The sequence below is a fragment of the Anolis carolinensis genome, unplaced genomic scaffold (genome assembly GCF_035594765.1).
Source record: "Anolis carolinensis isolate JA03-04 unplaced genomic scaffold, rAnoCar3.1.pri scaffold_11, whole genome shotgun sequence".
Classification (NCBI taxonomy): Eukaryota; Metazoa; Chordata; class Lepidosauria; order Squamata; family Dactyloidae; genus Anolis; species Anolis carolinensis.
In genome coordinates, this window is record NW_026943822.1 from 3,000,986 (window position 1) to 3,027,613 (window position 26,628).

General features: G+C 40.1%; 1 protein-coding gene across 1 annotated transcript in view; it reads right to left on the reverse strand.

Moving 5' to 3' along the window:
* pcsk6 (proprotein convertase subtilisin/kexin type 6) overlaps positions 1-26,628 on the reverse strand; it is a 330,770-nt gene that overhangs the window by 281,814 nt on the left and 22,328 nt on the right. Inside the window, 3 exon segments of the mRNA XM_062963634.1 lie at positions 7,605-7,748; positions 8,548-8,658; positions 18,094-18,198. Of these exon segments, the coding sequence (XP_062819704.1) occupies positions 7,605-7,748; positions 8,548-8,658; positions 18,094-18,198 (360 nt within the window).

Consider the following 26,628-nt stretch of genomic DNA (forward strand, 5'->3'; position numbering starts at 1 on the left):
CCCATCTACTGTTTTGATTTTAGAGTTTTTTAATAGAGTGTTGGTTCCCATCTACTGTTTTGATTTTAGAGTTTTTTAATGGAGTGTTGATTCCCATCCACTGTTTTGATTTTAGAGTTTTTCTAAACAAATGGGCGGCCAGAACTGGGATGGGCGGAGTTACGAGCTCTGAGGCAGGGCTGAGCTTCTATCCCTGTCCTGCGACACATGCCAGGACACAGGAGGCGGGGCTAGAGGAGGGGGCGGGGCCTCTTCCCAAGTGCCTGACAGGGCTGAGCCTCTATACCCCGCCCCCGTGTTCTAACAAGCGCTTCAGGGGAGATATAGAGGCTCAGCCCTGTCTTGCGCTCTTGGGAAGAGGCTCCGCCCCTAGCCCCGCCCTTTAGTCCTAAAAGGCCTCTCAGGAGAAGTATAGAGGCTCAGCCCTGTCTTGCGCTCTTGGGAATTTAGCACCAAAATATCACGATATATTGAAAACACTGACTACAAAAATGCATTGGATAATCCAGAACCTTGGATAAGTGAGTCTTGGATAAGTGAGACAATACTGTAATTCTATCTTTATTTGTAGTCAATTTGTTTGTAGCCAATGTTTTTCTAGTCAGTGCTTTCAATACATTGCAATGTTTTATTGCTAAATTCATAAATACAGTAATGACTGCATAACGTTATTGTGTATTGAACTGCATTTTCTGTCACCTTGTTATAAAATATGATGTTTTGGTGTTTAATTTGTAAAATCATAACCTAATTTATACCCGGGCTGTGGCACAGGCTGGTGAGCAGCCAGCTGCAACAAATCACTCTGAGTTCGAGGCCAGCTTGGAGCCTGCGTTTGTCTCTGTCTTTGTTCTATGTTAAGGCATTGAATGTTTGCCTTATATGTGTATAATGTGATCCGCCCTGAGTCCCCTTCGGGGTGAGAAAGAAGGGCGGAATATAAATACGGTAAATAAATAAATAAATAAATAAATTGATGTTTAATAGGCTTTTCCTTAATCCCTCCTTATTATCCAACATTTTCACTTATCCAACGTTCTGCCGGCCCGTTTATGTTGGATAAGTGAGACTCTACTGTATTTAAAAAAAACCTCTAAAATCAGGACAGTAAATAAAGACTCAGAAAACAGAGAAATTCCAGATATGAAATAATTCCTTTATGTTAAGAATCATACTAATGTAGTTAAAGTGAATACAGGTAGTGGATACCTACAGTAAAGTAATTGTAATTGTAATACAGTAGAGTCTCACTTATCCAACATAAGCGGGCCGGCAGAATGTTGGATAAGTGAATATGTTGGATAATAAGGAGGCATTAAGGAAAAGCCTATTAAACATCAAATTAGGTTATGATTTTACAAATGAAGCACCAAAACATCATGTTAGACAACAAATTTGGCAGAAAAAGTAGTTCAATACGCAGTAATGCTATGTAGTAATTACTGTATTTACAAATTTAGCACCAAAATATCACAATATATTGAAAACATTGACTACAAAAATGCATTGGATAATCCAGAACGTTAGATAAGCGAGTGTTGGATAAGTGAGACTCTACTGTAAATAATATCAGTTAATGTAAGAGATCCTAGAGGGCTATGATCTACCACTGTTTCTAATCAAATCCAATTTTGATTGATGTTAATAAGATACCGTAATCCCCTTCTTTGGCAGCTTGCATAACAAGTGCCACTAAAAGTTGTTTATATAGAAGATAATAGTACATTACTAACATAGTACTCACATATTACATACCATACTTTCCTTTTTACGTTTCACCGTATGAAATAATCAGGGGCAGCTAACACCTCCCGAAAGAGGATTTCCCCAGGCAGGAAGCAGCCAGGCTTGGAAGCTGCAAGACTATTCAATGCTAATCTAGCTGGACAATTGGCCTCAAAAAGACAAGAGTTCTCTCTCCCATCCTGGGCATTTCATAGATATATAAACCCAACTTGCCTCGATTCCGACAGGCCTCACAACCTCTGAGGATGCCTGCCGTAGATGTGGGCAAAACGTCAGGAGAAAATGCTTCTGGGACATGACCAGACAGCCCGGAAAACTCACAGCAACCCAGACTGCATTGGTTGACATGGGCCAATGCCACCTCCCTTTGGTGTTTATGTGTCAGGTTCGAGAGAGTCAGAGGCAGGACATTGGGAGTTCTGGTTTGCATCATCCTTGTTACGGAAAATTCCTTTGTTGGCACCTGCTCTCAAAGGTGAAACGAGTTCAGCTCTTTTGCGTAGGATTGATGGCCTTAGATGTACAGCCATACCTCCTTTAAGACATACCCTGAGAGCAAATCTTTTTACAAAGGCTTTGGAGCACATGTGCCTTCCGACCAGGCAGGAGACTTACCGTACATTGTTTACAAAAGTTTTACTGGGACTAGAAGATATACACTTTCAGCGTCTTTTCTTTGTTCTTGTATTGGACTGGATTTATACCTTGCTTTGGGATTAAAGGTGGTTTACAATAACTTAAAAAGTTTTAAACGGTCATTTTACAAAAGTTTAAAAAGAATTAAGCATGCAAAAACTGTTAAAATGTTAGGACGTATTTTTGCATCTCCTAGTGCAGGGGCCTTCAAACTTTTTAAGCAGAGGGCCAGTCCACAATCCTTCAGACTGTTGAGGGGCCGAATTATCATTTGAAAAAAAACCCAAACAAATTCCTATGCACACTGCAAATATCTTATTTGTAGTGCAAAACAACAACAATAACAATGAAAGACCAATACAATATTTAAAAATGAAAATAATTTTAACCAACCCAAACCTATCAGGATTTCAATAGGAAGTGTGGGCCTGCTTCTGGCCAATGAGATAGTCAGGTTAATTAGGATTGTTGTTGTTGTTGTGTGTCTTCAAGTCATTTCAGACTTTGAGCGAACCTAAGTCCGAAATTATTTATTTATTCATTTACTACATTTATTTACTACATTTATATCCCACCCTTCTCACCCCGAAGGGAACTCAGAGCAGCTGTATGTACATACAATATTTTATATTATTAGCATAGCACAATATTAGCATTATCTATATATATAAAGGAGTGACGGCATCACGGCAATTCACAAAACAACAAAACTACAGGCCCCCTTACCTCAAAATTTGACAACACAACCCATCATCCACGCCTCAAGGTTGATACAACAAAAAGAAAAAAATAAAGTCCTAATTAGAGGGAGAGCAATAATTGTTTTTATCCAATTGCTGCCAGTTTAGAGGGCTAATCTCTGCCCACTTGGTTGCCTAGCAACCAGCCAAGGGACAGCCAGGTTTCAGTTAGGGGACAGGCAGATTTAGGCCTCACTTAGACTTCTTCCACAGATTATCTGATTTTAACTGGATTATATGGCAGTGTAGACTCAAGGCCCTTCCACACAGCTATATAACCCATTTATAATCTTATATTATCTGCTTTGCACTGGATTATCTTGACTCCGCACTACCATATAATCCACTTCAGTGTGCATTTTATACAACTGTGAAGAAGGGGCCTCAGATCATCCAGTTCTAAGCAGATAATATAAGATTAGAAATATACAGTAGAGTCTCACTTATCCAACGTAAACAGGCCGGCAGGATAAGTGAATATGTTGGATAATAAGAAGGGATTCAGGAAAAGCCAATTAAACATCAAATTAGGTAATCGTTATACAAATTAAGCACCAAAACATCATATTATACAACAAATTTGACAGAAAAAGTAGTTCCATGCGCAGTAATGCTATGTAGTATTTACAGTAGAGTCTCACTTATCCAACACTCGCTTATCCAACGTTCTGGATTATCCAACGCATTTTTGTAGTCAATGCTTTCAATATATCGTGATATTTTGGTGCTAAATTCATAAATCCAGTAATTTCTACATAGAATTACTGTGTATTGAACTACTTTTTCTTCCAAATTTGTTGTCTAACATGATGTTTTGGTCCTTAATTTGTGAAATCATAACTTAATTTGATGTTTAATAGGCTTATCCTTAATCCCTCCTTATTATCCATCATATTCGCTTATCCAACATTCTGCCAGCCCGTTTATGTTGGATAAGTGAGACTCTACTGTATTGTATTTACAAATTTACCACTAAAATATCACAATGAATTTAAAACACTGACTACAAAAACATTGATTATGAAAAGGCAGACTGCGTTGGATAATCCAGAACATTGTATAAGCGAATGTTGGATAAGTGAGATTCTTCTTTAATATGAAATAATTACTGGGATAGAATAATGCAGAACAATATAATCTCTAAAACCAGGACAGTAAATAAACAGGGGAATTCCAGACAGGAAACAATCAGGGCCAGCTAACACATCCCAACAAAGTATTCCCATCATCAAAGTCTGGCAAATCCTCTGTTTTCTCAGGGCCACAGACAGTAGAAGCACATAAAATATCGCAAACAACACCACTCTGAAAACAAGGGAATTCCAGACAGGAAACAATCAGGGCCAGCTAACACCTCCCAACAAAAAATTCACTCAGGGAGGAAACAGCCAGGCTTTAAAGCTGCAAGGCCATTACATCCTAATCATTTTTCCTAATTGCAGCATTCATACTTGCCTCCAACAAACAAAAAAAACCAATCAGAAATATTATATATTCACAACCTTTAGGAAATAATATCCCCTGATGGCACAGCGTGTTAAAGCGCTGAGCTGCTGAACTTCTGGACTGAAAGGCCGCAGGTTTGAATTGGGGGACCAGAGTGAGCCTTTACTGTTAGCCCCAGCTTCTGCCAACCCAGAAGTTCAAAAACATGCAAATGTGAGTGCATCAATAGGTACTGCTCCGGCGGGAAGGTAACGCCGCTCCATGTAGTCATCCCACATGACCTTGGAGGAGTCTACGGACAACGCCGGCTCTTCGGCTTAGAAATGGAGATGAGCACCAACCCCCAGAGTAAGACACGACTGGACTTAATGTCTGGGGAAAACCTTTACCCTTTATCTTAACTACCACCAATTCCTCAATACTTTATTTCCCATAACACCAGACTTCGCCACAGCAACGCGTGGCCGGGCACAGCTAGTATATTACTATATTGAACTATACCACTATACTGTAATATTAAATGTAATATATAACATATAATTAATATTATTATATGGTATTATTATTAGTATTATATTGTATAACATGATAATATTATCAATATCATATGTATATACAATATATTATATTATTAAAACTGATATAAAAATATTATATTATAAATGAGGGCGGGGGCCTGGTAAATGACCTTGAAGGGCCGCATCCGGCCCCCGGGCCTTACTTTGGGGACCCTTGTCCTAGTGCAATCAAAGGCAAAACATTTTTAAAACGTTGATCTAAAAAGTGTCATGCCTGCACAAGCACAACTTACAGCTCCATAATTTAAAGATGCTACAATTAAAGCTTGTCTAAATAAAAATGTTTTTTTTTAAAGAATAGACTAGCAGTGCCCGACCACGTGTTGCTGTGGCAAAGTGTGATGGCATGGGAAATAAAGTACTGAGGTTTATGTTGCAGTAGAGTCTCACTTATCCAACACTCGCTTATCCAACGTTCTGGATTATCCAACACATTTCTGTAGTCAATGTTTTCAATACATCGTGATATTTTGGCGCTAAATTCGTAAATACAGTAATTACAACATAACATTACTGAGCATTGAACTACTTTTTCTGTCAAATTTGTTGTATAACATGATGTTTTGGTGCTTAATTTTTAAAATCATAATCTAATTCGATGTGTAATAGGCTTTTTCTTAATCTCTCCTTATTATCCAACATATTCGCTTATCCAACGTTCTGCCGGCCCGTTTACGTTGGATAAGCGAGACTCTACTGTATTTCCTAAAGCTTGTAAATATACAATATTTCTGGGTGTTCCTTTTTTTTGTCTATTGGAGGCAAGTATGAATGCTGCAATTAGCCAGAATGATTATCATGTAATGGCCTTTCAGCTTCAAAGCCTAGCTGCCTCCTCCCTGGGGGAATCTTTTGTTGGGAGGTGTTAGCTGGCCCTGATTGTTTCCTTTCTGGAATTCCCAATTTCTCTGTATTCAGAGTGTTGCTCTTTCTTTACTGTCCTAATTTTAGAGATTATATTGTTCTTTATTATTATACCACAGTAATTATTATATATCATATTTATAATCTTACATTATCTGCTTAAAACTGGATTACATGAGGCAGCATCTACACAACTGTATAAAATCCACACTGAACTGGATTATATGACAGTGTGGACTCAAGATAATCCAGTTCAAAGCAGATACTGTTGATTATCTGCCTTGGCAGTCTGATGAGTTATATAGCTGTGTGGAAGGACCTTGGGTCTACACTGCCATATAATCCAGTTCAAATCAGATGAGCTGTATTTTATAGGCAGTGTGAAAGAGGCCTCAGTGAACCCTGCCTGTCCCCCCCCCCCCCCCCCGGCACCATTGTGGCTGAGAGGGTTGTTATGACACGAAGGGGGCGGAGCCTACCCTTCTGACTGGCAGCCAGGGGGAGAACGGCTCTTCCTCATCCTCTGTAATTTTTATTTTTTCTAGGTTTATTTGATTGAAAGACATAGATTGGATGACTATGTCTTTTGTGGCCAAATTTGGTGTGATTTGGTTCAGTGGTTTTGTTTTTTACTCCATGGGAAAAATGCACATTAAATTTTTTATATATATAGACTAGCTACGCATATATAGACCCGGCCACGCATTGCTGTGGCGAAGTATGGTGGTATAATTACTAAATAGCATTACTGCGCATTGAACTACCTTTTCTGTCAAATTTGTTGTATCACATGATGTTTAGTGCTTAATTTGTAAAATCATAACCTAATTTGATGTTTAATAGGCTTTTCCTGAATCCCTTCTTATTATCCAACATATTCACTTATCTAACATTCTGCCGGGGTGTTTATGTTGGATAAGTGAGACTCTACTGTATATTGATAATCTTATATTATCTGCTTAGACCTGGATTATATATCTACACCGCTGTATAAAATGCACACTGAAGTGAATCGTATGGCAGTGTGGACTCAAGATAATCCAGTTCAAAGCACATAATATAAGATTATAAATGGGTTATATAGCTGTGTGGAAGGGCCTTGAATCTACACTGCCATATAATCCAGTTAAAATCAGATAATCTGTATTTTATAGGCAGTGTGGAAAAGGCCTAAGTGAGGCCTAACTCTGCCTGTGCCCTGGGCTGAGTAGGTTGCTAGGAGACCAAGTGGGCGGAGCTTAGCATTCTAACTGGCAGCAATTGGATAAAAACAATTATTCCTCTCCCTCTAATTAGGACTTTATTTTTCTTTTCTTTTTGTTGTATGAACGTAGAGGCATGGATGAGGGGTTGTGCTGCCAAGTTTAGTGTTTCTGGGATGTGTAGTTTTGTTGTTTTGTCCTAGGCCGAAATTTCATTACCCTTATACATATATAGATAAGCTCTGCCAATACTTTGGGATGTCGTAACCTATCGCTATTCTCTCCATATTATTTCTGCTTCTTGTTCCAAATGTCAAGAAGGAATGCGAAGGCACACCGACTTTCTTAAGTGATGTATATGTACACAGTCTCCAAGTTGGGTCTTTACTTACATAGTTCTGGACAAGATCCGGGTGATTTTTCTCTATCCCATCATCGAGAATGGTTACGACGACATCCTTCCCAGTATATCCCCGCTGCCAGGCTGCCATGATGTTCATTTCTGACCGGCATTCGCTGTCGTTGTCTTCACAATGCTGAGCAAAAAAAAGCGCAATTGCTAGATGTTTATTCCCCACAACTAGAAGTGTTGCACCACACAGAACTAACCCAGAAAGCAGGACGGCTAAAAAGCCAAGACTATCTCAGCAGAAAACAATGGTAAATGCACTCTGAACAAATCTCACCAAGAAAACTCCATGATACCTTAAGTTCACTATAAGTTCACTAGCTGTGCCCGGCCACGCATTGCTATGGCAAAGTGGTGGTGGTATTGGTTAAAAATTGTGTAATTTTTATTTGACGTTATTTGCATTTTTTTAATTAATTTTATTGTAAGTTATATTTTTATTTATTATATTTTATTATTTTCTTGTATTATTTTTAGTTATTTTCTGTTATTATAGTATTTTATTGTATTAATTTTTTAGTGTTTTTTATTATATTTTTTTTGGGTTGCTAGGAGACCAAGTTGGAGGACCTTAGCCTTCTAACTGGCAGCAATTGGATAAAAGCAATTATTCCTCTCTCTCTAATTAGGACTTTATTTTTCTTTTCTTTTTGTTGCATCAACCTAGAGGCGTGGATGATGGGTTGTGTTGTCAAATTTTGAGGTTGGGGGGCCTGTAGTTTTGTTGTTTTGTGGGTCGCCGTGATGCCATCACTCTTTTATATATATAGATTATTGGAAGGCTTTCTCCGAACTTAATCCAACTTGTATTCCGGTTGAAACACCCTATGAGTTAAGAGGCTGAAAATATTTTCATAGCTAGTTCGATAGCTTGTGTGCACTGCGCATGCATGCACTCATTCACACACACACAAGTGTATAGTTACCATGTACCACATTTCTGGCCAGAGCGGGTCGTTGAAGGAAGCAAAATTGGGGTTGCGTCGGACGCGTCTTTTGACTCTTCGTTTCACCTCTTGCTGCTGCAGCCATCTCACCTAGATATATATATAAAGTGAAACAATGGTGAACTATTTTGTTTTGTTTTGAAAAGCTACAAAGACTCATTTGCAAACACATTTACAAGGGCTACCCAGAAAGTAGATTACGCTTTGGAATTAAAAATGAACCAAGTATAGGAGAAAACATTTACCATATGCAGTTGAAAGCCAGGCCCAAATACCACTTCTCAACATAGTCCTCATTGAAATCTAGGCACTTCTCATAGCGATCAAGGAGTTTGGAAAGTCCTTCCCCACCAAACTTTGCCACTTGGCTTGCATCCTCAACCAGGTGGGCGTCCCTTCCCGCAACTGCGCATGTGCATGCGCTCAACTTTCCCCCATGCTTGTCCTGGAATTAAAAATGAACATAGTCCCCATTGAAATCTAGGCAGTTATCATAGCGATAAAAGAGTTTGGAAAGTCCTTCCCCACCAAACTTTGCCGCTTGGCTTGCGTCCCCAACCAGGCGGGCGTCCCTTCCCGCAGCTGTGCATGTGCATGCGCTCAACTTTCCCCCACGCTTGTCCTGGAATTAAAAATGAACATAGTCCCCATTGAAATCTAGGCAGTTATCATAGCGATCAAAGAGTTTGGAAAGTCCTTCCCCACCAAACTTTGCCACTTGGCTTGCGTCCCCAACCAGGCGGGCGTCCCTTCCCGCAGCTGTGCATGTGCATGCGCTCAAATTTCCCCCACACTTGTCCTGGAATTAAAAATGAACATAGTCCCCATTGAAATCTAGGCAGTTATCATAGCGATCAAAGAGTTTGGAAAGTCCTTCCCCACCAAACTTTGCCGCTTGGTTTGCGTCCTCAACCAGGCGGGCGTCCCTTCCCGCAGCTGTGCATGTGCATGCGCTCAACTTTCCCCCACGCTTGTCCTGGATCGCTCTTCTAAGGTTTTGCAAGAAGCACATCTTTCCTGTCCCAAAAAATGGTCGCCATAACCTTCCTTGCAAGCATTTGCAAAACAGAAGATATATATGAATATAGATATATAGGGCTTGCAAATATTACAGGAGAGAAATGCAAACAGAAGAGCGATCCAGGACGAGCATGGGGGAAAGTTGAGCGCATGTACATGCGCAGCTGCAGGAAGGAACGCCCGCCTGGTTGAGGACGCAAGCCAAGCAGCAAAGTTTGGTGGGGAAGGACTTTCCAAACTCTTTTATCGTAATGAAAAGTGCCTAGATTTCAATGGGGACTATGTTGAGAAGTGGTATTTGGGTGTGGCTTTCAACTGCATATGGTAGATGTTTTCTCCTATACTTTGTTCATTTTTAATTCCAAAACGTAATCTACTTTCTGGATAGCCCTCGTATATTCTGCATATTACATATTTACATTACGATTCATAACAGTAGCAAATTAATGTTATGGTTGGGAGTCACCACAACAAGAGGAAGTGTATTAAGGGGTCGCGATATTAGGAAGGCTAAGAACTGCTGATATAGGAGGACCTCTAGGAAGTTGACCACAGAGTTATGCTAGTGTCATGATCTCTGATCTTATGACATCTCCCGACGCAGACCAAGCGCTGACAAAGAACAGATTCCAGCCATAAAACTGGCCAGCCATAAAACCTCAATTACCCTCTGGTATGTGAGAGCCCCTATATAAATGGGCTACAGAGAAGATTCTGGTATTCCGTACAATAAACCTGTTGAATCTACCCAGCGTGTGTCTTGGTGCTTTCTTCTGGAGGACTTAACCCACAGCACAACTGGAAGAAGAGAACCTCACAATTTGTACGGAATACCAGAATCTTCTCTGTAGCCCATTTATATAGGGGCTCTCGCATACCAGAGGTTTTATGGCTGGCATCTGTTCTTTGTCAGTGCTTGCTCTGTGTCCAGAGATGTCATAAGATCGGAGATCATGACAGATGCTTACCTTCAGGTGTTCATTTCCAGAATAGATCTCAAGGACGCTGTCATGATCTCCGATCGTATGACATCTCCGGACACAGAGCAAGCACTGACAAAGAACAGATGCCAGCCATAAAACGGGCCAGCCAAAAAACCTCAATTACCCTATGGTATGTGAGAGCCCCTATATAAATGGGCTACAGAGAAGATTCTGGTATTCTGTACAATAAAACCTGTTGGAATCTACCAGCGTGTGTCTTGGTGCTTTCTTCTGTGGAAGACTAACCCACAAGACAACTGGAAGAAGAGAACCTCACAGCTAGAGGATCTCAAGATGCCTAGCGGGAACATTTGAAATAAAATATACAAATAATCAACTCCGCAAAAAGTCAAGTCACAAATGTGGAGTTCCGACTGTTATCACACGATAAATACAATATGTAGAGAGCAAAAGGAGCCTGTTGTAGCTGTAAAAACAGAAGACCCAACCATTCGTGGTATATTTTCTTTAAAAATGTTAGCCTGTAGTCTTGGCAACATTTAAAAGGTTTTCTTCTAATCCATTAGAATAAAGAGGCTTGATAGGTCTCCTGAGGAAAGGAATTACAAAGGTGCAACCGCATGAAAGCCTCCTTTCTTCCTGGCCACTGTTCTTATTTTAAGGAGCAAATACCTTGCCATCTTATCAGCCGTGTAATCCTATCATTCTTGCTCAACAAGTGCTGCAGAAGTACTGTATATACTCGAGTATAAGCCTAGTTTTTCAGCCCTTTTTTAGGACTAAAAAAGCCCCCCTCGGCTTATACTCGGGTGGGGGTCCTGGTTGGCTTATATTTGGGTCAGCTTATACTTGAGAATATATGGTACATTTATTATTTTTCTCTATTATTATTGGTATTATTACATTTATTATTTTTCTCTGTTATTGTTGCTATTACATTTATTTTACTCTATTATTATTATTAATAATAATACATTTATAATTATAATAATAACTTTATTTTTATATCCCGCCCCATCTCCCCAAAGGGACTCGGGGCGGCTTACAAGGGGGCCTAGCCGGACACATACAGCAATAAAACAATGAAACAAATTTTCCAACAATAAAACGTCAACATCAATAAAACCATCATAAAAATCAACATACAACATGAAATGTTAAAAACAGGAGACTAAAACACGGATCTGGGCCAAAGTGCAGAATATTTCAAAATGGGAGAAGTAGTTTCTCAGCCGAAGTAGTCAATAAAGTGCAAAGTAATAATGGCAGAGTATCCTGTTGTTGAATTTATTCTTTCACTCTCATCTTATTATATTATTATTATTATTATTATTATTATTATTATTATTATTATTATTATTATTATTATTATTATTGCATTTATTATTTTACTCTATTATTACTTGTATTATTTTCCTGTATTTATTATTATTATTATTACACGTATTATTTTACTCCATTATTATTATTAAAAGGATACATAAGCACATTTACATTGAAGAAGAAGAGAATAATGATTGGATCAGAGTTGGACAGTCTTACCTTAAATTTGAGTTTTATGTAAATATTAAAAAACATTTAACCTACGGATGCCTCAATTAATGTAATTTTATTGGTATCTATTTTTATTTCTGAAATTTACCTCCCTCGGCTTATACAGGAGTCAATGTTTTCCCAGTTTTTTTGTGGTAAAATTAGGTGCATCGGCTTATATTCGGGTCGACTTATACTCGAGCATATACGGTAAATGGGAATTATTCTCAGGTAAGTGAGTACAGTATTATAGCCCCAAAGGTAAAGGTTTTCCCCTGACGTTAAGTCCAGTTGTGTCCAACTGGGGGTCAGTGCTCATCTCCATTTCTAAGCCGAAGAGCCGGCATTGTCCGTAGACACCTCCAAGGTCATGTGGCCGGCATGACTGCACGGAGCGCCGTTACCTTCCTACCGGAGCAGTACCTATTGATCTACTCACATTTGCATGTTTTGGAATTGCTACGTTGGCAGAAGCTGGGGCTAACAGCGGGAGCTCACCCAGCTCTCTGGATTCGAACCACCAACCTTTCCGTCAGCAAGTTCAGCAGCTCAGCAGTTTAACCTGCTGAGCCACCAAAAGCCTAAGAATAAAGCTGGAAAACATCAGCTACTCATCTGGTGAAATATGAATAGTTTCTCCCTTTGTGATAGCCAGCCTTCTTCGTTTATTTTTTGCAATCGGGGCAAACTTTCAAAGAGCAATGGAATTGTTAGTCTATTAAATGCCAACAATTTGTTTCACACAAACACCAAAACAAATGTGAGTTTCGAAAACGAAGGTCAAGATAAAATATTCCCAAACAATCTCGAATAGCGTTGACAGAGCAGATGTTCCGCAGCTGGAAAGACTCCTTTCCAAAACATTTAATGATAAATCAGATTATAAGCACGCAGCAGACCGAAAGTATGAAGCTAAGGGGGAAAAAATGTTTATTCATAATACAACAGAACCGGATTACGGTAATTCCACTGAATAGATGTAAAACCGCACCGCAAAAGTGCAGGGGGGGAAATTAATTTTGTTTCTGTTTCTGGCTTCTGCGAGGATGGTTTCTTCGGGGAAAAACAACCATAAAATCTGGGATTAAGCGCCGAGGTAGGAAGAGTCCCGGAGGGAATTCAACGAGCCTTCAAAGGAATTGCAGCAAGAGAGGTTTCCTATCCAGGGATTAGTAAAATTTCAGTAATAATAAGTGGCAATCCCCGGGTGGGATAGACCAGACGTGACCTTTTCAATGGATGTGTCCGTCACGACTGTGGAGAAACTGTCAGGGTATTGTGTATTGTGAAATGTTAAAATAAATCTGGGTTATTAGAAATGCCTTATGTGTTAGTTTTTCCAGCAAGGCATTTCAGCAGTTATGGAGTTAATGAGAGTCTGCTATGATTGATGTATCACAGGACCAATGGGGTCAAGTTTGTTTTGACCAGGACTTACTTTCTTGTTCCTGTGGAATGCAGAGGAGTTTCCTGAGCAGAAGAGCAGTGTGCTGTGTGTGCATGAGTCGCTTCAGTGAGCACTCATGGGAGAAGGATTGATTTACTCTATTTTGTATATAGAAATGTAAATAAAGATTGATTGCCGTTGGATTTCCAACCGAACCCTCATCTGCTGGAGTGTGTTTGTCCAGTGCTGTTTTTCCACACGGGGAGACAGTCTGGAGAGAAGGAGGTGAAGACCGGGATGGTGAATTTTTGGATTTCACTCTGCTACCCATCATCCCCTGACAGAAACAAGATGCATCAGACGTATCATGCGCTCATCCAAAAATCATGGTTCCTCCTAATGTTCTTCCTCACGTACAGGTGGAATCTCTTTTCCTGCAGTTTGCATCCATTACTCCATATTGTAATCTCTAGCGAGCAGGCCCTCTTCTCAATTTGACATCCTTTCAAATCTGATTTGAATTTATTTTGTCCTATCAAAATGTGACCTTATCTATCTTGAATCAAAGCATGGGGAAAGAAACACCTAGCCCCGCTGCCCATCTTTGTGAGGGTTTGTAAAAAGACACCATAATGGAGTGAGTTGACTGGAAAGGCATGTGGCGACAGCTGATTGGCTGAGCCAGTCAGGAGCCAGAATTCCGATTGGCTGCTGCCTCTAGCTTGGTGTTGAGGCAAACAGGAAAAACTCAGCCATTACCAGGACCTCAAGATCAAACTTCAAAGACTCTGGCAGAAACCAGAGCAGGTGGTCCCGGTGGTGATCGGCACATTGGGTGCCGTGTCAAAAGATCTCAGCCAGCATTTGGAAACAATAGACATTGACAAAATCACAATCTGCCAACTGCAAAAGGCCACCTGACTGGGATCTGCACGCATCATCCGAAAATACATCATACAGTCCTAGACACTTGGGAAGTGTTCGACTTGTGATTTTGTGAAACGAAATCCAGCATGTCTATCTTGTTTGCTGTGTCATACAATACAATAATAATAATAATAATAATAAGAATAATAATAATAATAATATACTTCACAGAGTCCTAGACACTTGGGAAGTGTTCGACGTGTGATTTTGTGATACGAAACCCAGCATATCTATCTTGTTTGCTGTGTCATAATAAAATAATAATAATAATAATAATAATAATAATCTTTATTCTTATACCCCGCCTCCATCTCCCCAAAGGGACTCGGGGTGGCTTACATGGGGCAAAAGCCCAAATACAGTAGAGTCTCACTTATCCAAGCTAAACGGACCGGCAGAAACTTGGATAAGCGAATATCTTGGATAATAAGGAGAGATTAAGGAAAAAGCCTATTAAACATCAAATTAGGTTACGATTTTACAAATTAAGCACCAAAACATCATGTTATACCACAATTTTGACAGAAAAAGTAGTTCAATACGCAGTAATGTTATGTTGTAATTACTGTATTTATGAATTTAGCACCAAAATATCACGATATATTGAAAACATTGACTACAAAAATGGCTTGGATTATCCAGAGGCTTGGATAAGCGAGGCTTGGATTAGTGAGACTCTACTGTAAATACAATGAGGAACATAAAACACATCAAACGGCAAAACCACACACAAATGAAAATAAACATTAACATGGAAGTAATAAAAATACTGGTAAAAACATTATTAAAATACAATAAATCATAAAACGGACACTCTGCTATTGCTTGGCCACAAGTGTCCTGGTTTCTATTCGAGAAATGTAGGCTATGAGCGACAAATACGGCTTATTTATGTATGGAAAGCCTTCTTTTCTCATCCCTGCTGCATATTCATGCTTAGGTATTAAATACACCTGTTAAACAGTGAAGCAATTGGCTAAAGCAAGGTACAGTAGAGTCTCACTCATCCAACACTCGCTTATCCAACGTTCTGGATTATCCAACGCATTTTTGTAGTCAATGTTTTCAATATATCGTGATATTTTGGTGCTAAATTCATAAATACAGTAATTACTACATAGCATTACTGCGTATTGAACTACTTTTTCTGTCAGATTTGTTGTATAACATGATGTTTTGGTGCTTCATTTGTAAAATCATAACCTAATTTGATGTTTAATAGGCTTTTCCTTAATGCCTCCTTATTATCCAACATATTCGCTTATCCAACATTCTGCCGGCCCATTTATGTTGGATAAGTGAGACTCTACTGTAGAAACGTACTTATGAATTATGAGTCCAAGTTAGCACCAAGTGCTTTTTTTAAATTTTATCTTATTTTATTTGCCAGAGCTTAAATCAGCCCAGCTAGGTAAATGCCAACAGAATGAATGAACATTTATTTGGCTGGAGTCAACGCAGACGAAAGCACCTGCCTTTCTCCTGCAGATATGGATTTGTCCCTCCCGACCGTGCCAAGCGTTTATCCAGCTTCCCTAAGGCTCTGAAACTCAACACCGAGGAGGAATTGTTAGCCAACTCTTTTCCGAAAATTGACAGAAATTGGCACCGGATCCTTAATGTTGTATTTATTATGGTGTGAAAGGAAAGTAAAAAAGGGGTACTGTATATACTCGAGTATAAGCCTAGTTTTTCAGCCCTTTTTTAGGACTGAAAAAAAAACTTCCTCGTCTTAGGTGAGGGTCCTGGTGGGCTTATATTCAGGTCGGCTTATACTCAAGTATATATGGTATATTTATTATTTTTCTCTAGCATTATTGGTATTGTTATGTTTATTATTTTACTCTATTAATTAATTACTAGCTATGCCCAGCCATGCGTTGCTGTGGCGAAGTATGGTGGTATGGGAAATAAAGTATTGAGGAATTGGTGGTACAGTAGAGTCTCACTTATCCAACACTCACTTATCCAACATTCTGGATTATCCAACCCATTTTTGTAGTCAATGTTTTCAATATATCGTGATATTTTGGTGCTAAATTCGTAAATACAGTAATTACTACATAGCATTACTGCGTATTGAACTACTTTTTCTTTCAAATTTGTTGTGTAGCATGATGTTTTGGTGCTTAATTAGTAAAATCATAACATAATTTGATGTTTAATAGGCTTTTCCTTAATCTCTCCTTATTATCCAACATATTCGCTTATCCAACGTTCTGCCGGCCCGTTTACGTTGGATAAGCGAGACTCTACTGTAGTTGAATCCCTTCTTATTATCCAACATATTCACTTATCCAACCTCCTGCCTGCTTGTTTATGTTGGATAAGTGAGACTCTACTGCAGGGGTCCCCAAACTTTTAAAGCAGAGGGCCGGTCCACAATCCTTCAGACTGTTGAGGGGCCGAATTATCATTTGAAAAAAAAAATTCCTATGCATACTGCACATATCTTATTTGTAGTGCAAAACAACAACAATAACAATGAAAGACCAATACAATATTTAAAAATGAAAATAATTTTAACCAACATAAACCTATCAGGATTTCAATAGGAAGTATGGGCCTGCTTCTGGCCAATGAGATAGTCAGGTTAATTAGGATTGTTGTTGTTGTGTGCCTTCAAGTCATTTCAGACTTTGGCCGAGCCTAAGTCTAAAATTAATTTTTTATTTACTGCATTTATTTACTACATTTATATCCCACCCTTCTCAACCCAAAGGGAACTCAGAGCAGCTGTATGTACATACAATATATTATATTATTAGCATAGTACAATATTAGTATTATATATTACTATACTGAACTATACCACTATACTGTGATATTATATGTAATATATAACATATAATTAATATTATTATATGGTATTATTATTAGTATTATATTGTATAAAATGATAATATTATCAATATTATATGTATATACAATATATTTTATTATTAAAACTGATATAAAAATATTATATTATAAATGAGGGCGGGGGCCAGGTAAATGACCTTGGAGGGCAGCATCTGGCCCCCGGGCCTTAGTTTGGGGACCCCTGATCTACTGTATATTTATAATCTTATATTATCCTTAGAACTGGATTATATGAGGCCCCTTGTACACAGCTGGATAAAATGCTCACTGAAGTGGATTATATGGCAGTGTGGAGACAAGATAATGCAGTTCAAAGCAGATAATATAAGATTATAAACAGGTTATATAGCTGTGTGGACGGGCCTTGAGTCTACACTGCCGTATAATCCAGTTCAAATCAGATAATCTGTATTTTATAGGCAGTGTGGAAGAGGCCTAAGTGAGGCCTAACTCTGCCTGTCCCCTGGGCTGAGTGGGTTGCTAGGAGACCAAGTGGGCGGAGCTTAGCCTTCTAACTGGCAGCAATTGGATAAAAACAATTATTCCTCTTCCTCTAATTAGGACTTTATTTTTCTTTTCTTTTTGTGGTATCAACCTAGAGGCGTGGATGATGGGTTGTGTTGTCAAATTTCGAGTTTGAGGGGCCTGTAGTTTTGTTGTTTTGTCTGCTGCCCTGATGCCATTACTCTTTTATATATATAGATTATTACATTTATTATTTTACTCTATTAATTATTATTATTACATTTATTATTTTACTCTATTATTGTTGTTACTTTTTGCCTGTAGACGGAGGCAAAAGCCAACGGCTGCAGTCACGCTCCGCTTCTGCAAGGTAAATAACAGACTTACCTTTGGATCCGTCCTTAGGAAGTTGTGTGGACCTCTGCTGCTGAATGTCGACCTTTTAATGGTTTTGCTGTGATGAAAGTGGTAGTAGTCTTCTAAGTTCCCAATCTGTAACAAAGAGCATCCGAAAGAAAAACTAAGGACGGGTGCCAGCTGAGACAGTAAGGAAGAGTTGCGTATTTCTTGATAGTGAACTAGAAATAAGGATGCAGGCTCTCCAGAAACAACATAAAGACTATGGGCCGGGCTGTGGAGCAGCTGGTTAGTAGCCAGCTGCAATAAATCACTACTGACCGAGAGGTCATGAGTTTAAAGCCAGCCCGGGTCAGATTGAGCTCCCAACCATTAACAACCTAGCGCACTGTTGACCTAAGCAGCTTGAAAGACAGTTGCATCTGTTGAGTAGAAAATTTAGGTACCGCTTTATGTGGGGAGGCTAATTTAACTAATTTACACCACCATAAAACTGCCAGCAGCGTGCAGAAAGGAATGAGGAAGTACAGTAGAGTCTCACTTAGCCAACATAAATGGGCAGGCAGAATGTTGGATAAGCGAATATGTTGGATAATAAGGAGAGATTAAGAAAAAGCCTATTAAACATCAAATTAGGTTATGATTTTACAAATTAAGCACCCAAACATCTTGTTATACAACAAATTTGACAGAAAAAGCAGTTCAATACGCAGCAATGCTATGTAATAATTACTGTATTTATGAATTCAGCACCAAAACATCACAACATTGACTACAAAAACATTGACTGCGTTGGATAATCCAGAATGTTGGATAAGCGGACATTGGATAAGTGAGGCTCTACTGTAGTAGCAACAATAACAGAGTACAATAATAAATGTAATAATAATAAAGTAAAATAATAAATGTAATACAGTAGAGTCTCACTTATCCAACATTCTGGATTATCCAACACATTTTTGTAGTCAATGTTTTCAATATATCGTGATATTTTGGTGCTAAATTCATAAATACAGTAATTACTACATAGCATTACTGCGTATTGAACTACTTTTTCTGCCAAATTTGTTGTCTAACATGATGTTTTGGTGCTTAATTTGTAAAATCATAGCCTAATTTGATGTTTAATAGGCTTTTCCTTAATCTCTCCTTATTATCCAACATATTCGCTTATCCAACGTTTAGCCGGCCCGTTTATGTTGGATAAGTGAGACTCTCCTGTATATTCGAGTATAAGCTGACCCAAATATAAGCCAACCAGGATCCTCACCCGAGTATAAGCCGAGGGGGGCTTTTTTAGTCCTAAACTAGGCTTATACTCGAGTATATACAGTATATGGCAGGCATCCTCAGAAGCTTTGAAGTCACAACCTCTGAGGATGCCTGCCACAGATGTGGGTGAAATGTCAGGAGAGAATGCTTCTGGAATATGGCCATACATTCCGGAAAACTCAGAGCAACCCAACTTAACACTTATTTGTACATGGAAAAAAAAAAAGAGTTAAGTTGGGTTGCTGTGAGTTTTCCGGGATGTATGGCTATGTTCCAGAAGCATTCTCTCCTGACATTTCACCCACATCTGTGGCAGGCATCTCTCTAAGTAAGACCAGTTCTAGAATAAAATGACCATGCCCCCTAAAAATGCCAAGCCGCTAGGAAAGCCCCCCCCCCCCCCCCGCCAGAATTTCCCCCTGTCACTACATGTTTTGCAATGAGGCTTCTGCCTGTGTCGTAAAATGTTAATTTCGGCTCTGGAGGATGCAAGACTGAGCAAGCTTGAGTCACCGTCAGACACCAAAGACACGTCCCATCTGTCTGCTGTTCTGGTTAAAGGAGCCATTTGAGAATATGTGAACTTGGGGTTTTTGATCTCTTGCTAACAGCCGGCGCCAACGTCGAATCACATAAGAATTGCATTTCTGGAGTGTGTATGGCATGAACTTATTGTTCATTGTCCTTTGTGCTTGCCAAGAGAATATGCTTGATCCAAATCACCCCCCTGAGTCTCATTGGGGATGCAGACTTGGAAGCAAGACCCTCAGGAAGCCATCTGCCCTTCGCAGGTGCACGGGCATAAAAACAGACTTAGGGCCGTGACAACTTTGCCAGAGCCGTTACTGTTTTGCCACAGGAACAGCACTGCAGTGCTTCATTCCAGACGGTAAGACTTAAAAAGCAGCAAATACATGACACTTTGAGATGCAGGGTTAGATCAAAATGACTTCATGGAGTGATGCGGGACAAGGCATCAACGTACTCTCCAAGTGTCCCAACATGACAGGACCAGTGTTGGAGATCACTTTGCAATCCCATTTTTCCCAGATACATTTAAAACATCCCAGTTTCATTCTCACCAGGAGACAGGGCTGAGCATCTATACCTCTCATGAGAGGCCTTTTAGGACTAAAGGGCGGGGCTAGGGATGGGGGTGGGGCCTTTTCCCAAGTGCCAGAGACAGGGTTGAGCAGCTGAGGCGCCTGTTAGGACACACAGGGGGCGAAGCTAGAGGAGTGGGCGTGGCTTCTTCCCAAGAGCATGAGATAGGGCTGAGGATCTATACCTCTCCTGAGGCTCTTGTTGGGACACAAAGGGCGGAGCTAGGGAAGGGGTTGGGGCCTCCTTCCAAGAGCCTGAGACAGGGCTGAGCCTCTATACCTCTCCTGAGAGGCCTTTTAGGACTAAAGGGCGGGGCTAGGGGTGAGAACGGGGCCTTTTCCCAAGAGCGTGAGATAGGGCTGAGCCTCTATACCTCTCCTGAGAGGCCTTTTAGGACTAAAGGGCGGGGCTAGGGGTGAGAACGGGGCCTTTTCCCAAGAGCGTGAGATAGGGCTGAGCCTCTATACCTCTCCTGAGAGTCCTTTTAGGACTAAAGGGCGGGGCTAGGGGTGGGGGCGGGGCCTCTTCCCAAGAGCGTGAGATAGAGCTGAGCCTCTTTACCTCTCCTTAGAGGCATTTTAGGACTAAAGGGCGGGGCTAGGGGTGGGGACGGGGCCTCTTCCCAAGAGCATGAGACAGGGCTGAGCCTCTATACCTCTCCTGAGTGGCCTTTTAGGACTAAAGGGCGGAGCTAGGGGCGGGGGAGGGGCCTCTTCCCAAGAGCCTGAGACAGGGCTGAGCCTCTGTATACCTCCCCTGTGGCACTTGTTAGAACACGGGGGCGGGGTATAGAGGTTCAGACCCGTCAGGCACTTGGGAAGAGGCCACGCCCCCTCCTCTAGCCCCACCCCCTGTGTCCTGGCAGGCGCTGCAGGACAGGGATAGAAGCTCAGCCCTGACTCAGAGCTCGTAACTCCGCCCATCCCAGTCCTGGCCGCCCTTTTGTGGCCCCGCCCACCTCCCCTCGCAGCCCTGCATCTACAGTAGAATCTCACTTATCCAACATAAACGGGCCGGCAGAATGTTGGATAAGCGAATATGTTGGATAATAAGGAGGCTTTAAGGAAAAGTCTATTAAACATCAAGTTAGGTTATGCATTTACAAATTAAGCCCCAAAACATCATGTTATACAACACATTTGACAGAAAAAGTAGTTCAATACATAGTAGTGCTATGTAGTAATTACTGTATTTACAAATTAAGCATCAAAATATCATGATGTACTGAAAACATTGACTACAAAAATGCGTTGGATAATCCAGAACATTGGATAAGCGAGTGTTGGATACGTGAGACTCTACTGTATATGGTATAGATAGATGTGAGCCTAAGCACACTTGCTCCGGAAAAAGAGCCAATGAAAACAGTAGTTCTTACTTCTAAGCAAATATACATAGCTTTGCATTATGAATCTTTTAAAAGTTTTGTTTCCTTGTTTGCCTAAATTTCAGAGTTGTTCTGTTTCCATTTTTAAAAAGACCCTTTCAATTATTCATTGGGTTATTGCCATTGGGCTTTCTTGAATGCATCATGATTTATGTATATAATTACCTAGTGAGAATTTTTTAAAATATTTATTTAGACATTCTCCCGATGAAGTTTCCACTGTGCTTGGAACATATTGAGCGGAGATAGATGCCATTATTGTCGTGAAACGTGTCTTTCCCCACCTGTTGGAGCTTCCTCCCTTTTCCTCTATTAAAATACCTAATATTAATTTTGAAAGTCTGCCACAATTTTAGTCCATAAAAATGGTTTTTGAATTGATTGCTCCAAGCAATTATGCATTGCAGTCGTAACCGTCTCACAATGCCTCTTAAATCAGAAATGAAGAAACATCTGCCCAATGGCTCATGTGTTTCCTCCACACATGCTGCCGATATGATTCAACGTCCTGAACTTGCGCCGTCCCTTTAAGAAACCATGCCAATCCTTCAACCCCTCGTCCAGACAGAACACAATTCATTCATGCCAAGAACCATCGCTATATAGTGTCAGAAGCATATTTGATTCTTGCATAGAGTTGGCTCTTCTTCCCCAGGAAGTAAAGACTATAAATAAGCTCAGAAACAACATCTAAATTTAGTCTGCAAGAGGGAGGATAGGGAGCACTACAAACTTAAAGCCCCAAAAATGTGTTAGGAAAAACAAAAACATATGCAGTTGCCTTATGCCAGGTCAAATCGTTCGTTCATTTAGCGAGTCTCCTCAAGACGAACAGAGAGCACTTCTTCTCGGCTCCAGACGGTCTACAGGGTCTTCCTTAGCGCTGACGGCACTGAGGATCCTTGTCACTGGCAATACGATGACTTTTCTGCTAAATTATACAGATTTTAATTACCGTATATACTCGAAAAGTTTTTCAGCCCTTATTTATGAGCTGAAAAAGCCTCCCCGGGTTATAATCGGGTCAAGGCCAGCAACAGAGCCTGCAGGCTATTGCTTGCAATATGTGATCTATTTCTCTCTTCTCCTCCCTTATCAGTGTGTTTTCTTTTGCAAGGCCTGCAGGGTATTGCTTGCAATATGTGATCTATTTCTCTCTTCTCCTCCCTTATCAGTGTGTTTTCTTTTGCAAGGCCTGCAGGCTATTGCTTGCAATATGTGATCTATTTCTCTCTCCTCCTCCCTTATCAGTGTGTTTTCTTTTGCAAGGCCTGCAGGGTATTGCTTGCAATATGTGATCTATTTCTCTCTTCTCCTCCCTTATCAGTGTGTTTTCTTTTGCAAGGCCTGCAGGCTATTGCTTGCAATATGTGATCTATTTCTCTCTCCTCCTCCCTTATCAGTGTGTTTTCTTTTGCAAGGCCTGCAGGGTATTGCTTGCAATATGTGATCTATTTCTCTCTTCTCCTCCCTTATCAGTGTGTTTTCTTTTGCAAGGCCTGCAGGCTATTGCTTGCAATATGTGATCTATTTCTCTCTTCTCCTCCCTTATCAGTGTGTTTTCTTTTGCAAGGCCTGCAGGGTATTGCTTGCAATATGTGATCTATTTCTCTCTCCTCCTCCCTTATCAGTGTGTTTTCTTTTGCAAGGCCTGCAGGCTATTGCTTGCAATATGTGATCTATTTCTCTCTTCTCCTCCCTTATCAGTGTGTTTTCTTTTGCAAGGCCTGCAGGCTATTGCTTGCAATATGTGATCTATTTCTCTCTCCTCCTCCCTTATCAGTGTGTTTTCTTTTGCAAGGCCTGCAGGGTATTGCTTGCAATATGTGATCTATTTCTCTCTTCTCCTCCCTTATCAGTGTGTTTTCTTTTGCAAAGCCTCCCTCGCTCTTAATTAAGGGAATGCTTTGAAAAGAGAAAAACGCCCTTGCAAGTCAGGAAGAAGAAAAATATATACAGTAGAGTCTCACTTATCCAAGCTAAACGGGCCAGCAGAACCTTGGATAACCGAATATCTTGGATAATAAGGAGGGATTAAGGAAAAGCCTATTAAACATCAAATTAGGTTATGATTTTACAAATTAAGCACCAAAACATCATGTTATATAACAAATTTGACAGAAAAAGTAGTTCAATAAGCAGTAATGCTATGTAGTAATGATTGTATTTACGAATTTAGCACCAAAATATCATAATATATTGAAAACATTGACTACAAAAATGCCTTGACTAATCCAGAACCTTGGATAAGCGAGACCACTGTAGTAATATTACATTTAATATATAATATATAATTAATATTATATTATACAATATTATTATATTGTATTATTATTATTAGCCACACTGAGCCCCCTATTAGGTGAGAAGAGTGGGGTAGAAATACTGTAATAAATAAATAAGTATTATATTGTATTACATTATAATATTATCAATATGTATACACAATATATTATATTATTACCATAGCACAGTATTAGTAAATGAAAGAACAATACAATATTTAAAAGTAAAAACTATTTTAACCAACATATTGTAAACCTATCAGGATTTCAATGGGAAGTGTGGGCCTGCTTCTGGCCAATGAGACAGTCAAGTTAAGTAGGATTGTTGTTGTTGTTGTTGTTGTGTTGTGTGCCTTCAAGTCATTTCAGACTTTGGGGGAGTCTAAGTCTAAAACTGAGGGCAGGGGCCAGGTCAATGACCTTGGAGGGCTGCATCCGGCCCCCGGGCCTTAGTTTGGGGACCCCTGGTCTACAGGGTCTTCCTTAGCCTTGATGCCACTGAGGATCGTTGTCACTGGCAATACGGTGACCTTTCTGCTAAATTATACAGATTTTAATTACCGTATATACTCGAAAAGTTTTTCAGCCCTTATTTGTGAGCTGAAAAAGCCTCCCCGGGTTATAATCGGGTCAAGGCCAGCAACAGAGCCTGCAGGCTATTGCTTGCAATATGTGATCTATTTCTCTCTTCTCCTCCCTTATCAGTGTGTTTTCTTTTGCAAAGCCTCCTTCGCTCTTAATCAAGGGAATGCTTTGAAAAGAGAAAGACGCCCTTGCAAGTCAGGAAGAAGAAAAATATATCTTCATTAATCTTATAATAATAATAATAGTAATAATAATAATAACAACTTTATTTTTATACCCCGCCTCTATCTCCCCAAAGGGAACTCAGGGCGGCTTACATGGGGCCAAGCCCGAATAAAAACAATAGCAATATAAAACACAACAATAGACAAAAAACATGCACAATTATAAAAATTTAAACATTAGCCAATAAAAACAAATGACAAGAACTAATAAAAACATGGATTAAAACGGAGAGGTTGTAAAAGTAGACTGGGTAAGGTGCACCATATAAATATTGTAAACACGAGGTGACTGATAAAGTGCTGCAAATTCTTGGAAGTGCAATTTGGGATGGGAATAGACCCTGTGTCTTTATGAAGTTGACATAGGTAAAAAGTGCAAACCGGTACAAGAATGGTCACATGAAAGCATTTTCCCCTGAAATATTTGTTAAACTCTCCTACAGATATATAGGCATTAACCCCTTGCAAGCTTTTGCCATCTCTATGTACCTTAATATGTGTATCTATCTATATGCATTAATTTTATATATGAATTTCCCCTCATATGTTTGCAGGTCTTTGCAAATCCTTTATACATATAGATTCATGTACCTGTGTATATGTAGCCATACATATACATTATTTTTATATATGAATTTACCCTCATATGTTTGCAAGTCTCTGCAAATATCTATATAAAGAGAGATGTCTGGATAGATATGAATATATTATTACCTACCTATATATAGGGCTTGCAAATATTACAGGGGGGAAATGAACACACAAATATATATAGACATGTCTAGCTAAATATGAACACACACACACACACACACACACACACACACACACATATATATATATAGGGCTTCCAAATATTGTAGGGGAAATGCACACACACAGAGGGGATTTGCAAACATTTCAGGGGGAAATGCATATGTGAAATTAGTATCTATAATTATAGATCTATATCTAGCTCTGCATTGCTTATATAAGCATTGAATGTTTGCCTGTTACTATGTTGGAAGCTGGCCTGAGTCCCCATGGGGAGATAGGGTGGGATCCAAATGAAGTTTATTATTATTATTATTATTATTATTATGATTAGGTTATTGTTTATACCTTATGGTTTTTGTTGCCCCTACTTTTCCACTTATAGAGCCGCCCCCTTTCCAGAAAAAATATGACTCAGTGCCCCCTGGAAAGGGGCGTGGCTTAGAGAGGTGGGCATGGCTCTTGCACAAGAGGGTGGGGCTGAGCCTCTCCCCAGTCCAAGATGCAGGGCTGGGAGGGGAGGTGGGCGGGGCCACAAATGGGCGGCCGGGACTCGGATGGGCAGAGTTACGAGCTCTGAGGCAGGGCTGAGCTTCTATCCCTGTCCTGCGATAGGGGGTGGGGCTAGGGGAGGGGGAGGGGCCTCTTCCCAAGTGATGGGGCTGAATCTCTGGTCTAACAAGTGCCTCAGGGGAGGTATACAGAGGCTCAGCCCTGTCTCAGGCTCTTGGGAAGTGCACCGCTTTTAGCCCCGCCCTTTAGTCCTAAGAGGCCTCTCAAGAGAGGTATAGAGGCTCAGCCCTGTCTCAGGCTCTTGGAAGGAGGTCCCACCCCCTTCCATAGCTCCACCCTCTGAGTCCCAACAAGCACCTCAGGAGAGGTATAGAGGCTCAGCCCTGTCTCGGGCTCTTGGGAAGAAGCCACAACCACTCCTCTAGCCCCACCCTTTAGTCCT